This window comes from Paramormyrops kingsleyae, chromosome 1, assembly GCF_048594095.1.
Source record: "Paramormyrops kingsleyae isolate MSU_618 chromosome 1, PKINGS_0.4, whole genome shotgun sequence".
In the NCBI taxonomy this organism is placed as follows: Eukaryota; Metazoa; Chordata; class Actinopteri; order Osteoglossiformes; family Mormyridae; genus Paramormyrops; species Paramormyrops kingsleyae.
In genome coordinates, this window is record NC_132797.1 from 53,041,273 (window position 1) to 53,057,905 (window position 16,633).

The 16,633-nt window shown below is 42.0% G+C and overlaps 2 protein-coding genes across 4 annotated transcripts in view; both read right to left on the bottom strand.

The window, feature by feature from the left end:
- Nucleotides 1–6,885, bottom strand: part of nme9 (NME/NM23 family member 9) — a 34,289-nt gene extending 27,404 nt beyond the window's left edge. For all 3 annotated transcript variants that reach the window (XM_072716610.1, XM_023810139.2, XM_023810140.2), the window contains exon 1: nt 6,747–6,885. In XM_072716610.1, the coding sequence (XP_072572711.1) occupies nt 6,747–6,779 (33 nt within the window). In that variant the 5' untranslated portion in view covers nt 6,780–6,885. The remainder of the gene's footprint in view (nt 1–6,746) is intronic.
- A 2,620-nt stretch (nt 6,886–9,505) lies between these two features.
- LOC111842971 (uncharacterized) lies at nt 9,506–16,367 on the bottom strand. Its single transcript, XM_072716616.1, has 6 exons — nt 16,192–16,367; nt 12,073–13,597; nt 11,228–11,472; nt 11,061–11,161; nt 10,511–10,953; nt 9,506–9,804 (listed from the first exon to the last, which is right to left on the bottom strand). Exons 2-5 carry the CDS (start codon nt 12,080–12,082, stop codon nt 10,515–10,517), a joined length of 795 nt encoding a protein of 264 aa, XP_072572717.1. The 5' UTR covers nt 12,083–13,597; nt 16,192–16,367; the 3' UTR covers nt 9,506–9,804; nt 10,511–10,514.
- Nucleotides 16,368–16,633: the final 266 nt, after the last annotated feature.

The following is a 16,633-nucleotide window of genomic DNA, read 5'->3' on the forward strand; positions in this document are numbered from 1 at the left end:
TTGCTCATTCAAATCTAGACTAAAACAGTCTAACTTAGTCTAGCTTATAGGGATTCTAGTTCTACCTCTAGCTAATTACTCACCCCCAGTTATGCCTATAATGTGAGGTTGTTCCACATATAAATAGACAGTTGGCGGTAAAGAATTCTGCTGCAGGGTCTCTATATTGTGGAATAGTTTACCAGACTATGTTCAGGATTCCGATTCAGTCTCAGTCTTTAAATCTTGACTGAAGACTTATTACTATAGTTTAGCTTACTCGCAACCTATCACATAACACAATGCAACTATGATTGCTGGTGATACAATACATGCCATTTTTTTTATCTACTATGCTTGTCCAAGAAATGTGTCAACGCATGTTCTGACCATCCATGCTCTCTGCCTTCCTACATGTCCCTGGTGGTGCTTGAGGTAGGCACCATCTGGAGTCCTAGTCCGGTCCCATGTAGGGATGATATCACAAATGGGACTTACAGAACTGTATCATCGTGGGTGCAGTCTTCAATGCCACCCAACAGAGGCCAACGTGGATAACAGACTCATTGATGGACTTTGTCTTGATCCTTAATCACAGCTTACACCTTGGTTTTAGCAAGTAAGTCCACTCTTTTCTGTTTTCAGTAATATTGATTGATTGATTGATGATTGATGAAACCCTTTATTGCTGTTGCAATACACATTGTCACTAGTCACTATGCCCAGGGGGATTGGGCAGCCAGTTGACCTTGGACCCCCAGAGGATTTTTATCTCCATACTTCGGAGTTTTTATTTCCTCTCCTCCTTTGTCATCTGGCTTTCTTTATCTAATTTCTTTCCTTCTTTTTTCCCGTTTTGTACTGCACTCTCTAATGATGTGATGAATCACAACACATCAATGTAAAGTGCCTTGGGATGACTCGGTCATGAAAGGTGCTATATAAAAATACATTGAATTGAACTGAATTGAACATCAAACCATTTTAGTCAAGGGTAAAGTTCAGATTAATTTACTACAAGGCAGTGAAAGTAATATTCTCTGACAGAGGTTCACAATGTGCGTTAACATCAGTGTTAGGTTAGCATTAGCTAAGATAACATTAATTTAACAACGTTAAATGTAAAAATATTCATGTTAACACTGGCATGTTTAAACTATTGTAAAATAGTAAATGAACTGTTGTAGGTTTCATTTATTGTAATTTAAAAGAGCTAACATTAGTTAACTTGGTTAATTAATGTTAATGTTGCCAGTAAGTGATTAAAAATCCTTTGAAATGTCTAACAGTGTGACCCTCTACTGTGACCCCCAAGCTATGGCGAGCAAGATGGGGTTGGTGAAGAGAAGCATTCCAGTGTACCTGTACTTCTGCAAATGGCAAATAAAGCTTGTTTATTGTTTAAAGTTGACACATAATGTGGGCAGTGGTGGCTTAATGGTTAGGGAAGTGCACTTGTCATTGAAAGATTGCTGGTTCAAATCCCTAACCAGCAAGACACCACTGAGGTACCCTGAGCAAGGTACTGCTCCCTGGGCACAGAATTATAGCTGCCCCCCGCTATGTCACAAATGTATGGAAGCCCATTTCCGCCAGTAAAAGAAAAAAAAATGAAATAGAAAGTCGAAATAACGAGATAAAAAAATCGAAATTACGAGATAGGAAGTCATAATTACGAGATAAAAAGTCGAAATTATGAGATGCAAAGTCATAATTACGAGATAGAAAGTCATAATTACGAGATAGAAAGTCATAATTACGAGATAAAAAAATCAAAATTATGAGATACAAAGTCATAATTATGAGATAAAAAGCCGAAATTATGAGATACAAAGTCATAATTACGAGATAAAAAGCCGAAATTATGAGATACAAAGTCATAATTACGAGATAGAAAGTCGAAAATATGAGATACAAAGTCATAATTACGAGATAGAAAGTCATAATTACGAGATAAAAAAAATCGAAATTATGAGATAGAAAGTAATAATTACGAGATAGGAAGTACGCATGCGCTCCAGTCCAGCTGAAGACCTGTCTTCGCCTCATTGGCGTCAATGTGGAGAGACGCAGTTCAAACGTAAGCCATTAGAAGTGATGCTTTTAAATGTTAGATACAACTGCCAGACTGTAAATCCCTCGTTTCACTACATTATTGTTAGTTTTGCTGGACTGAGTGTCTTGATCTTATTCAAAGTTCAGCCTTACATACTGTTGAGTTTACGAGGCTGAAGTTGGCTACTTATTCGCAGCTACTTATTCGGATTTTTCCGGTCCACCTTAAATGCTTCTTTTTTTCAGCTATTTTTACAGGCCCCTGCTCTTTCATTTCAAAACGTCCCAAAAATCTGCCATTGCCATCTTATAGTAGGTATAACAGAGTGTAAGCAGACTAATTTTGGTGAATTTTTACTGTAGCATGATTCAAATGGTATTCTCAACACTACCTTTTGCTATATAATTTTGCTCTAATTGCCGTCATTGCATTAATTGTAGTCCTCTCCACTGCTGCTACAATATTGCACAACAGGAATACAGAGAGAAAGATGAGACGACTTGGCTCCAGCATTTACAAAACAAAGAACAAATAAGACACGTACAAAAAGCATTTATGAACATACTATATTTATAAAAACTCTAGAATAAAGATATAAAAAACAAATAAAATGTGCATTGGGTGGCAAAAAATAACATGTGCTTAGAATATATGTACATATCAAGATAGCATTTAAGCTGCAGCAAGTTGTATATAAAAAAGTGTCCAGATTTCTGCAAATACTTTTAGAAGCAGACAATAGGAGGAAAACTATTCAGTAATATGTACAATGAATATAATCTATGCAAAATGTATCAGCAGTCAGAAGAAGGAAAACTACAATCAATAATAAAATACACTCACCTAAAGGATTATTAGGAACACCATACTAATACGGTGTTTGACCCCCTTTCGCCTTCAGAACTGCCTTAATTCTATGTGGCATTGATTCAACAAGGTGCTGAAAGCATTCTTTAGAAATGTTGGCCCATATTGATAAGATAGCATCTTGCAGTTGATGGAGATTTGTGGGATGCACATCCAGGGCATGAAGCTCCCGTTCCACCATATCCCAAAGATGTTCTATTGGGTTGAGATCTGGTGACTGTGGGGGCCATTTTAGTACAGTGAACTCATTGTCATGTTCAGGAAACCAATTTGAAATGATTCGAGCTTTGTGACATGGTGCATTATCCTGCTGGAAGTAGCCATCAGAGGATGGGTACATGGTGGTCATAAAGGGATGGACATGGTCAGAAACAATGCTCAGGTAGGCCGTGGCATTTAAACGATGCCCAATTGGCACTAAGGGGCCTAAAGTGTGCCAAGAAAACATCCCCCACACCATTACACCACCACCACCAGCCTGCACAGTGGTAACAAGGCATGATGGATCCATGTTCTCATTCTGTTTACGCCAAATTCTGACTCTACCATTTGAATGTCTCAACAGAAATCGAGACTCATCAGACCAGGCAACATTTTTCCAGTCTTCAACTGTCCAATTTTGGTGAGCTCGTGCAAATTGTAGCCTCTTTTTCCTATTTGTAGTGGAGATGAGTGGTACCCGGTGGGGTCTTCTGCTGTTGTAGCCCATCCGCCTCAAGGTTGTGCGTGTTGTGGCTTCACAAATGCTTTGCTGTATACCTCGTTTGTAACAAGTGGTTATTTCAGTCAAAGTTGCTCTTCTATCAGCTTGAATCAGTCGGCCCATTCTCCTCTAACCTCTAGCATCAACAAGGCATTTTCCCCCACAGGACTGCCGCATACTGGATGTTTTTCCCTTTGCACACCATTCTTTGTAAACCCTAGAAATGGTTGTGCGTGAAAATCCCAGTAACTGAGCAGATTGTGAAATACTCAGACCGGCCCGTCTGGCACCAACAACCATGCCACGCTCAAAATTGCTTAAATCACCTTTCTTTCCCATTCTGACATTCAGTTTGGAGTTCAGGAGATTGTCTTGACCAGGACCACACCCCTAAATGCATTGAAGCAACTGCCATGTGATTGGTTGATTAGATAATTGCATTAATGAGAAATTGAACAGGTGTTCCTAATAATCCTTTAGGTGAGTGTACAGATATGTTGAATAGGTGTGCAATATTGTAGCAGCAGTGGAGAGGACTACAATTGCACATGGTTTGGATCATTCAGTTCCCATTCACATTGGAAGAGATGCTGAGAAGAGTGTCTGCAGCTTCGGGTTTCATGGGGTGACCCTTATGGGGCGCCGTTTGTAAAGTTACGAAACATTTTTGTACTTGCCACTTTTTCAACATTTAGTGCAATTTTCTGACATTTAGCTAGAAGTCAATGGTGTTGTGGATCATCATATTTTTTGCTGTGTAGATTATTTGCACAATTGTTCATCATATGTAAATATAAATGGTATGTCTATATATAAATATTAAATGTAAATGTCAAATATAAATGTTAAATGTAAACGTAAATATAAAAGTTAAATGTAAATATAAATGTTAAATATAAATGTTAAATGTTAACTTATATCTAAATGTTAAATGTAAATATAAATCTAAATGTTAAATGTAAAAGTTCAATGCAAATATAAATCTAAATGTTAAATGTAAATGTTAAATATAAATATAAATGTTAAATATAAATGTTAACATATCTAAATGTTAAATGTAAATGTAAATCTAAATGTTAAATGTAAATGTTAAATGTTAAATATAAATGTTAAATGTAGACTCTAAATGTTGAGAACATATGCAAATTCGCCACGCCCATCTGCATAGAAATGGGCGGTAACGACGAATTAGCTCGCTAAGTGGTTGCAGGTTAGGGGCGATTGAGGACAATATGGCAAATTCGGCTCACTTAGTTATTTTCGTAACTTTACAAACGGCGCCCCATAGACCCTTAGTGCCAGAGCCACAAGTCAGCTGGGCATGCAGCAGCCGTCACTAAAAAGGCACACCAACGACTGCACTTCCTCGGGCACCTAAAGAAAGCTGGAATGTAATTGCTCAGAAATGCATTGAGACCCATAGAGAATGGAGTGTTGGTGCCAAGTTTAGGAAGTGATTATGAGAAAATGCTACAGTAAAAATTCACCAAAATAAGTCTGCTTACACTCTGTTATACCTACTATAAGATGGCAATGGCAGATTTTTGGGACGTTTTGAAATGAAAGAGCAGGGGCCTGTAAAAATAGCTGAAAAAAAGAAGCATTTAAGGTGGACCGGAAAAATCCGAATAACTAGCTGCGAACTGCCAACTTCAGCCTCGTAAACTCAACAGTATGTAAGGCTGAACTTTGAATAAGATCAAGACACTCAGTCCAGCAAAACTAACAATAATGTAGTGAAACGAGGGATTTACAGTCTGGCAGTTGTATCTAACATTTAAAAGCATCACTTCTAATGGCTTACGTTTGAACTGCGTCTCTCCACATTGACGCTAATGAGGCGAAGACAGGTCTTCAGCTGGACTGGAGCGCATGCGTACTTCCTATCTCGTAATTATGACTTTCTATCTCATAATTTCGATTTTTTTTATCTCGTAATTATGACTTTCTATCTCGTAATTATGACTTTGTATCTCATAATTTCGACTTTCTATCTCGTAATTATGACTTTGTATCTCATAATTTCGACTTTCTATCTCGTAATTATGACTTTGTATCTCATAATTTCGGCTTTTTATCTCGTAATTATGACTGTATCTCATAATTTCGGCTTTTTATCTCATAATTACGACTTTGTATCTCATAATTTCGATTTTTTTATCTCGTAATTATGACTTTCTATCTCGTAATTATGACTTCCTATCTCGTAATTTCGATTTTTTTATCTCGTAATTACAACTTTCCATCTCGTTATTTCGACTTTCTATTTCATTTTTTTTTCTTTTACTGGCGGAAATGGGCTTCCATACTAACCAAAACATCACATAGTAAAAAACAATTGGCAAATGGCAATACAGGAACAACAAAATTACAACAAAACCTTATACTATGGCAACCAAAAATACAACAAGGTGTATCACTGCAATTTCTAGAATATATTTTTAAATAATTTTGAAAGCTTGGTTAAATGTTTTGCATGTGGTGGCTAATATGATGATCATGCATGCATATATTTTTTGGGTGTGAAATTATTACAATGGGAAACTACATAATTTATCTTAATCAACTACACTAAAGCAACTGAAAATTGTACCAAATGACAACTGTACAAAAGCATTTGCATGTATGTACTAAAATGTTTGGAAATTTGTGTAAAGCAGAAATGTGCAGAAGTGACATTACGGTATGGATATTACACTTGTTTTGCAAATGTTAATTGTCATATGAGGAATGCTCCAGGGCAATCGAGACAAACTGTAACAATTAAAATAAATTAAATGTTAAAATGTAAAAATCAAAATAAATGTCGTAAAAATGTATTTGTGGATCTATTGTTGAGTAAATTTACACTCATCTGTAAATATTGTGTTCTTATGCAATAACGATTTCACGTAATTCCCATAGTTTATACAACTGAAAACTTTTCTGCGCTCATTAAGGTTGCTTTTGGTACAATATAACCGAGGGTACATATTTGCTTTCAACACTAGTAGAGACCAAATCAGCTCCGAACCTCCCGCACCCATAAACATACTCCCCCAATATTGCTAGGCACACGTCCATATCCACTGTCCGGGCTCAAACCAGTAACCTCGACGACACGAGTTCACCTCATTATGATGACTTTTATCTTAAGCTTACCTGCAGGCTCGCTTCTTTCTTTTTTCCAGCCATTGAAATTACAGTTTGAATACAGTATTGATGGAACACTGCTACAGAGACTACACCGCTTTACACGCGTCCACGACACTTTGTTTAGAGTCCCCGTTGCTTAGCACCCGCACATCCGGGATATGGTCCGGACCCACCCGACCCTAAAATAAATAAATAAATCAAAATTAAATAAATAAATAAATGATACATGTTGGAAATAGTTTGATATCTGGAATCCTTAAAACGAGTGTACTGTCAAATGCATAATGAATTGCCTCATGAAATTTTAGTTAATTACAATATGGGACAGAAACGCATATGAAAAAAGAAATTGGCATAAATTTTATCGTGTATGTCACAGGTGTCAAACTCCAGTCCTGGAGGGCTGGAGACCTGTACATTTTTGGGGATTTCCCTTGTTTAACACACTTGATTCAGGTCCTTGCACCTCCTTGTGCTAATTACCACACAGCTCTTGAGCTGAATCATTTGTGGTGGAACAGGGAAAGAACTAAGCTACACAGGGCTCCGGCCCTCCAGGATTGGAGTTTGACACCCCTGGTGTATGTCGTCTCAGTTGTACCATTCGGCGGATGAGTACTGTGGGGGGCCTGGGGGCTGGCCAATATGGCTGCTTGCTAACATAAGTTTTTCGAAGCTCCACAAAAAGTCCATTAAAGCTGCTCACAACAGCTACAAAGTGTTTCAGTTTGTCCGATAATAGGCTATAGTAATGTCACAACGTGAAAAAGAAATCGATTTTTGATTGCGGCACTGCTGTTGCCAAAATTCATTCTTACAGCAAATCCTCTGATTCTGTGCAATCTCAGGAGGAAGAGAACTTCTCATCGGTCCCCCTGCTTGAAACACAGAGCAAATCTCCAGCTCCCAAGAAAGGGATATCTGATCATTCTGATATGAGGTAAAGCAGCTGGATATGTGCGAAGCTCGTATTGTTAATTAGAACGATACTCTCGCAGATTTAATTTGTGAATGCTGGGCTTAGCCGAGAAAGAAAATGAAGAGGCTAGAGCCGAAATTCTTCATATCTGTGGCCTGAAGGAAAAAACAAACTTTCTGACACCATTAGTGTGGTCCACAGGGTGGGGAAAAGGGAGCATGACGAAGCTAAACCTCCTGTTGTTGTCATGCAGTTCTTGTCACGTATTGTAAGAAACGCTGTGTGGAAGGCAGCTAAGGTGCGTTTCACAGAGGATTTCACTCCAGCCGACAGAGAAAAGAGGCCACTCCTTTCCCTGCCCAGGCCCCTAAGCATCACAAGGGCCCCAGACCCGCCCCTCCCACCACAGAGGCCCCTGAAATTCACCCCAGAGGGCTCGCCTCACCTCTCCGAAGATGACTTGTCTGGGGACCAGCACTTATCGGACCCACACCCATAGCCTAGTGCCGTTGTCCCTTTAAGGCATCTGTCTAAGGCTGAGAGACGGCGCTCTGAAGTATGAGGTTGTGGGCTCGAATCCAGCTTCAGCCATACCTCCAAAATAACTGAAAATGTCATACTTTGCATAAATATAATACATAAAATTGTGCCTTACTTCAGCAAAATATATTTATTATATATATCACATTTATTACCATATTACCATTAATCATTATATATTTTTCCATTATATATGTAGACCAAGAGGTCATGGGTCACCAGCTCCAGCCTTATCTCTGAAATAGCTCTGTCATATATACACCTTATTCAGGAAAACTTACAGTATACAAGTATATACAAACTTTTATGTGTGTGTGTGTATATATATATATATATATATATATATACATACACACACACACACACACACATACATATACACACTGCTCAAAAAAATTAAAGGAACGCTTTGAAAACACATCAGATCTCAATGGGGGAAAAATCATGCTGTATATCTATACTGATATGGACTGGGTAATGTGTTAGGAACGAAAGGATGCCACATCATTTGATGGAAATGAAAATGATAAACCTACAGAGGGCTGAATTCAGACACCCCAAAAATCAAAGTGAAAAAATGATGCGGTAGGCTGGTCCATTTTGCCGAAATTTCATTGCAGCAACTCAAAATAATACTCAGTAGTTTGTATGGCCCCCACGTGCTTGTAGGCATGCCTGATAATGTCGGGGCATGCTCCTAATGAGACGATGGAAGGTGTCCTGGGGGATCTCCTCCCAGATCTGAACCAGGGCATCACTGAGCTCCTGGACAGTCTGAGGTGCAACCTGGTGGCGTCGGATGGACTGAAACATAATATCCCAGAGGTGTTCCATTGGATTTAGGTCAGGCGAGCATGGGGGCCAGTCAACGGTAACCATTCCTTCATCCTCCAGGAACTGCCTGCATACTCTCGCCACATGAGGCCGGGCATTGTTGTGCACCAGGAGTGAAAAAAATTGTCCGAAAAGATGAGGAGGGAAAAATGTCAGTGGCCTCCACCTGTTAAACCACTCCTGTTTTGGGGGTCGTCTCATTGTTGCCCCTCTAGTGCACCTGTTAACTTCTTTAACACCAAAGCAGCTGAAACCGATTAACAACCCCCATTGCTACCTAACAGACTAGATCAGTATCCCAGAAGTTAAATTGACTCGATGCTATACTCTGATTAAGAAGTGTTCCTTTAATTTTTTTGAGCTGTGTGTGTGTGGGCATTATATATATATATATACGTGTGTGTACATACGGTATATAAGTAACATTGGGCTGTGAATCAAATCCAACTGCACCCAGAAAAAACGTCTCATATACACTTTGCTTCAGCAAAACTTTATTTTGTTTTAAATTAATAAATAATATATAATACATTTGATAATAATAAATCTATCATATTTAAATTAATGTGGCTCCTTGTGCTGTGCCTTCCACTCCTCAAAGAACATCCCTTCCGCCTTTTCACAGAATAATTTATTTTTAAAACTTCTGTGTCCATACTGCTGCCTCTGTGACTGCCCACACTGTGTGCATGTGTAGTGCTGATGGCTCACACGCGGTGGGATGAGGAGACCCTGGGAACTGGCCAAGGCCTCGGCTGCCTTCTTCTGCCTCTGTGGAAGTAAAATTGGACATTAGTAGGCCCAGGAGGGGAGGCATATTGGGTCTGTTATGTCTTAGGCCTTAGGCCAGAAGAGATTGTTTTGAATACTATGTGACCTCGCTTTGTGATAGCTGCCTGCAGTTGGCTCCGCAGAAGCTCGGACCTTGGAGTGGAAGACAGTGGAGCAAAGGGGGGGAGAAACCATTGCAGGAAGAGACTCGAAGCCACCCCAACTGGTGCACAACGAGTTATAGCTTAATAGAATAGTAGTAGTCAATATATAATATGTTATATGCAATTGATCGCATCATGTTAATCATACTTATGTTAATCATACTAATCATATGTTAATATGTGTTAATCATTAATCAATGGAACACCCAAACATTAACAGTGATTCAATGTCATATAATTAATATCTATATACATATCTCATGTAGAGTCTAGAAGCCGAGGCTGTCTCCAGTAAGTTCCGTACAATGGGTGGATTTTACCTTGCTACCAGAGTGAACCAATGGAGCAGGAGAATTGTGTTTGTTATACGTTTCAGCTTAGTTTGTTGATGTTTCATGACCAATCAGGACTTAGAAGTCCTGGGAGTTATGTTTTATCTACTGGTTGCTCTGTGTGCTGGGTGTGACTTGGTACCAAGTGCCAGAGTGTGATGGGAGCGCTTTGCTGAACTTGCTGGAATAAAAGAAATTTTCTTTACTCACCAACCTAAGAGGTCCAGACTTTTATTCTAAGTCCTTGATTTATAATTTTTCTACCACACCTCCACTCGGTGGTCCGAGTCTTTAACCGGGGCAGGTTGCCGGGGGAGTCTGCTCCCGGCGGTGTCGCTGGGGAAGCTATGGCTGGTTCAGGTGTCGGCGGGGCAGGTAAGGGGGCAGGCGGGACTGATGCAGAGGGCAGAGGAGTTGGCTGGGGATGCAGAGTAGCAGTAGTGGCAGCTTGCTGCCGTCTCCGCACAGTCTGCCCAGACAAGTCAGGAGGGGAGGAAAAGGTGAACGGGCTCAGGTCAGAAGGAGGTTCAGCAGGCTCTTGCTCCTTTTGCCTGGGCTCAGGTAGAGAGGCGGCTGATGTCAGGCTGGGGTTGGGGAGAGGGATGTCCATGGACAGCACAGCACGTTCTTGCCACTTCAGTAAATCATTATGCCTATGAGAAACAAGATATTTTTTTAAATAACCTTAGTCAGCATTTATCATTAACGTGTAAAAAAAAAAACCCTCAGTAGATACTTAATGTTGGCTAAACAAACTTACCAAACTGACAGTGTACGCTGGTTTATTTCGAAAAGCTGAAGCAACGTGGCCTGCATGAGCCCCAGGCTGCTCGGGACCAGCCGTCTGATCCTGCTGTAGTCCTGCAGGATGGCAGTCCAGCGGTTCAGCCTCACCCCAGCGATCTTCTATACAAACAATTCACTTACCGCTTCAAGCTTTCCTTTCCTGCACACACTGACGTTTTCGAGTGGCTGGCCTTGAACCTGCCCTGAAGGAGCCGCTCCCTGTGCCTCGGTGGGTAGGAGACACGCTGCCTCTCTCTCCGGCAGGTTGTTCCAGAGAGACGATCCTGGCAATGTGACTCTCTGAGATACAGGGCTCGTGGCGTAGCCCCACCAAGTACCTCGCCAGCCTGACCACGTGGTTGTACCCCGGGACTTCATCTGGGGCTCTGAAACAGTTTCAATCCACAGGTTTTTTGTTAAGAACTGCATTCTCAGCAAAAAATACTGAACAGCTCAATAAATGTAAACATCTCTTGACATAAACCAAGACATAATGAAATAAAAAAAATATATATTGATATATATATTAATATAATGCTTCCTGGAAATTTTTGGATCCTTTTAAGTAAACAGGGCAGTGTCTATGTTAAATATTGCAATCTCAGCAAAAAATACTGAACAGCTCAATAAATGTAAACATCTCTTGACATAATGCAAGACATAATGAAATAAAAAATATATTGATATAATGCTTCCTTGAGAATTTTTGATCTTTTTTCATTAAAAAGAGCTGAACAGCTCAATAAATGCAATCATTTGTTGACACAATGCAAGACATAATGAAATACAAATTGATTGATATATTGATATAATGCTTCCTAAAGAATTTTGGATCTTTTTAAGTAAACAGGGCTGTAACTATGTTAAATATTGCATTCTCAGCAATTACTGGCAAGAAGAATTACTAATGACAAAGACTACATAACTTTTTTGTACAAAATATTTTTTTTTAAATTACATACCAAGCAGTTACTGACATGACTTACGGCTAATCATGCTGACTACTGTTGGAGCACGGCGTCTCCACCGGGTCCGTGGATGAGAAGAGATTCACAGCTGACACGGGGAGAAGTTGCAAATCACCGGTTTATTGTCTGACAGATTGCAATCCGGGAGCGGCCGTCTGACATTCCGCATGTACAGGAGGAGGCTCTGCCATATGCATCAGCTGTATCCCTTTTAAAGCCCTTTGGGCATCCCCCCCTTTCTCGGTACCTTCTGTCTACGTGACAACCACATGTGTGATTCTAGCCGGCTCGTAATTGTCCTTCTGGAAGGCTAAAAGATAAGTAGGGGCCGCTGATATTCTCTGCCGCCCCCCCTATCTGTTCCGATTAGGTAGCCTTGCCTTGCCGGCGAGCCAGGCAGTTCTTGTTTTGATTAGTTAAAGGGAATGATTCTATAAGACTGTATTTTATTAATTATTCCCTCAATTCCCCCTTTTGGTCTCCGCAAGGAGATCACCCTATTGGCAGGGGAGTTGTAGTTCAAAGCTGTCCAAATGACCTTTGCCCCTCTCCGGCCCGACAGGCAGGAGAGGCATCATCCACGCATAGGTGCCATCCCGCTTCTCTATCACGGTAGTGATTAGACGAACTGACAGTGCGCGCAGGCAGGGAATACAACAACACCCGCAAGTAACTAAAAGTAGCAATGGATAATAAAAGCGAGCCCATTAAGCTTTTCCACTGTCCGAACGCCGAGGTCAGCCAAGCATCCCAGATGTTATTGATCCCGGAGTGTGTATGCATCGTTTTGGAGAGGGTCCGGAGACCCTCGAGTGCCCTGGTCACTGAGCCGTCTGGTGCTGTGTTATTAGGAATGTAAGTACAGCATTCTTCCCCAAACATAGCGCACACTCCCCCCTTTAGCACTCCAAAGAGTTCCACACACAATCTGTCCATCCAGCCTAGGAAGGAGGGCAAAAACCCTGAGCTTCAGGGAAATTCCACTCCCAGCCCGCCACAGGCGCAGCCCCCCTTCGGGGTCCATGGCTGGCATGGCTCACAAACCACTAATCATTAACACTTTAAGCATTTTAAGCATCACACATAACACACTTGTTTCCCCCCAACATTCCCCTTTTTATCTTGATCTTCATCCTGGTCCTAGCGTTGTCTGGTGGTGGATGAGGTGCTTTTGTTCTTTCTGGTCGTTGGAGCAGGGGTGGACTACCCTGCTCTGGTTGCTCAGGTCAGGGGATTATTCTGCCCCTTCTGTTGAGACCTGAGTTGCGTCTAGTTCAGCCGAACTGACGTTCTGGATTCCTTCCCTCAGGGCCTCCTGGATCTCTGCTGTGGTTCTCCCTGGGTCCTCTGCAGCCGCGCACTGGCTCCAGTGAAACCACGTGTCGCCTTTGCCTTTCAGACAAACCGCGTGTGACATCCTCTCCGTAACCTGGAAAGGGCCCATCCACCTGGGCTCTGACCACTTCCGTTTGATGACTTTCAGGAGGACCCACTCCACCGTGTGTGGTTTGGCTGGCTGGTTCTCTGGTCTCACCTCCTGGATCTGTTTAGAGAAATCTGCAATGAGACCTTGCAAACAATCATAAAATGCTCTACGATTTTGCTCCCCCTCCTCGTCGGGGGTCCAGGTTAACCCTTTCTGGGGTCCTAGGAACTGCCTGCCTGTCTGGAGCTCAAAGGGGGTGAACCCGGTCCCCCTGTTTATGGAACACCTCACTGACATCGTTGCCAGTGGTAAAGCGTCAACCCAATTCATTTTGGTCTGCGCGCAGATTTTTGCCAATTTTTTTGTTTTATTGTTTGGTTCATTCGCTCCACTTTTCCCTGGGACTGCGGATGATACACAATTCCAAACGCATGTCTCAATCCCAACGCTTTCTCTAGGGTCAATCTGTAATTCGGGTGAACTTCCTCCTCTACCGTGATCATCTGTTTGGACACCACGTACCCTGTGACCCTCTCTGCTTCCTCATCTGCGGCCTGATTTCCTTTCGCTACCATTGTTCCTAACCCTTCATGTCCCTTGCACTTGACCACTGCCACTTTTTTGGGAAGCATCAAGGCCTTTGCCAATTCCCTCATTTCTGCTTCGTGTTTTATTGGCTTGTTTCCCGTGGTCAAGAATCCTGCCCTCAGCCATTGGCTGAGTTCCACATGCACTGCACCTACAGCATATGCTGAGTCTGAGTCTATGGTAACTTCTTTCCCTTCTGCTAATTTCAGGGCCTCGATAACCGCTATCACCTCGGCTCTCTGGGCTGACTGGGCTCCCCCCAGTAGAGCTTAGATCGGGCCCAAAAAATTAAACCCGACCCTACCCGAGCCCGTGCACCTTGTGTCCGAGCCCGACCCGGTCCGACACATTAACTGTAATTATGAGCCCGAGCCCGATTTAAACCCGACTATTTTTTAATACGTGAGCCGTTGTAACAGACGTTCTCAACTACAATTCTAAGTTGTTTGAACTACAGAAATTAGTTTAGATTTATCTTAATGAAAAATGCAACAAGGACGAAGCATGTAAACTGCATTGTTTGTTTATTCAGAATGGATTTTTGAGACACGTTTAGAAGAAAAGCACGTTTTCACTTATCCAGTTCGCTTGCTGCTGGAACCAGTTTGTGTGCTCGGCATCGAACTTTAAGTAAAGGGTTAAGAAAAAGGTTAAATCCTTCCGTAAGCAGCCAACGAGGTATGTGTTAATTCAGTTTTAGTTAAGTTTGTTGTATTTAGCCATGTAAATGTAAATGCTAACTGAGGTTCATGTTAACTGTATATGAATTCTCTAAGCTGTCTTTATTGTTATTTATGTTTATATTTCATTTGAATTTCAATGTTTGTTAGCTAATATTGTAAGTAAATGTGCTTGATTTTGTGTTTCCGTATCTGTATTTAGTTCTCACGTCTGCCATGATGGTGATAATAACGAAGCCACTGTCTTTCGAATAAACCGTCGGCTCAGTTAAATGCAAAGGACTCTTGTGCTCGTGTCTTACGGGAGGGAGCTACATTTATAATTATGGCATAGCTCTCCACCCAATTAGGCTAATTAAGTAATGATTTAAAAAAAAAAAAAACACACACAAATGCTTGATCATGGCCCCGCCCAGCCCGGCCCGGCCCGAAGATAGTGGCAGGAAATATTGGCCCGACCCGGCCCACGGGTCGGGTCGGGTCTGGGCTCGGGCTCGGGCAGAGAATCTAAACTCTACCCCCCAGTCTGTCTGCCTTCAAGGTTACATAATCCTGGCCTTGTCTGGCCACCACTGCATACCCTGCCTGCAAACCTCCTGTGTCTGTTCTTCTCTTGCCGTCTTGCTTTCCCCTCTTCCTGCTTGAAAATAACTTTGCATATTTGAGTTAGACACCCCATGTACAAGTTCAACTCATAAACCTTGTTTTTCTTTTCTTTTCATAGAACTCCCCCCTTGTGCAATGGTCAAGACCATGCGCATGCATTATTAGGGTGTCAACCACACGACAAAGGCACAACCAAAAATCCATCACGGTTGTGAAACAGACCATCAGAGTCCTTAGCATCCCCTTTGTTTCCACACAGAGGCCTCATAAGGCCCCTCCCGTGGCTGAACTCACACCCCAAGCATGCAGCCTGTTCTTATCAGTATTGCAGCTTAGCTTTGTGCACCTCAAGCCCCCCTTTCGCTAAGACCTTCAGCAACGGTGGCTTCAGTGCCTGTGTATATAACACAGAGCAGATCACCCAAATACTGTAGCACGTAGGGGCCGCTGATATTCTCTGCCGCCCCCCCTATCTGTTCCGATTAGGTAGCCTTGCCTTGCCGGCGAGCCAGTCAGTTCTTGTTGTGATTAGTTACAGTCTTATAGAATCATTCCCTTTATTTTATTAATTATTCCCTCACTACATAACTGTTTCTGCAAAACATTTAATCGACAGAGAGGTGAATACGCTGTCGTGCGCCTTTTTACAGCATGTTTGTTTGGCAGACTTCACATTTTAAAACAATCGACAGCATTATTTTGCAATATGACATATTGGATCGACAACATCAAATTAAGGATATGCAAAATACGAAATCAATCGGCTAAACACCCGAAAAAAAAGAATAATTAACGGGGCGAGATTTCTGCACGAATGCAGCAGCTTCTCGGGCTTACCTGTTAGCGCTGTGTAGGACGCCGGACGCGAAGCAAAAGGGGTGACATGCGATGAGAATGTCCCTGCCGCTGTGGTCTTCATTCAAATAAGCGCGCCGGCCAGCGGGCGGACCATAGCCGCGCCGGCCAATTGCTCGGGGTCGGTCTCGCGGCTCAGCTAATCGGTCGAGACAGTTTTGAAACATTTCGTTGAAACGTTTCTTCCAGTTGGGGGCGGGATATAGCCGCGCCGGCCAATCGCGCGGGGCCGCAGTCGTGGGATTGGCGAATCGGTCGAGACAGTTCGGAAACATTTCAGCGGCGCCGGCCAATGGGGAGCCGTGACCGCTGCAGAACGAACACTATCTTATAAATCTTCTTGTCATTCTGGCAAAATTTCACGTACATAAAAGTAAGTATTGCAGCAGAACACCTATGTTTATTTTTGATAACCAATTTCAAC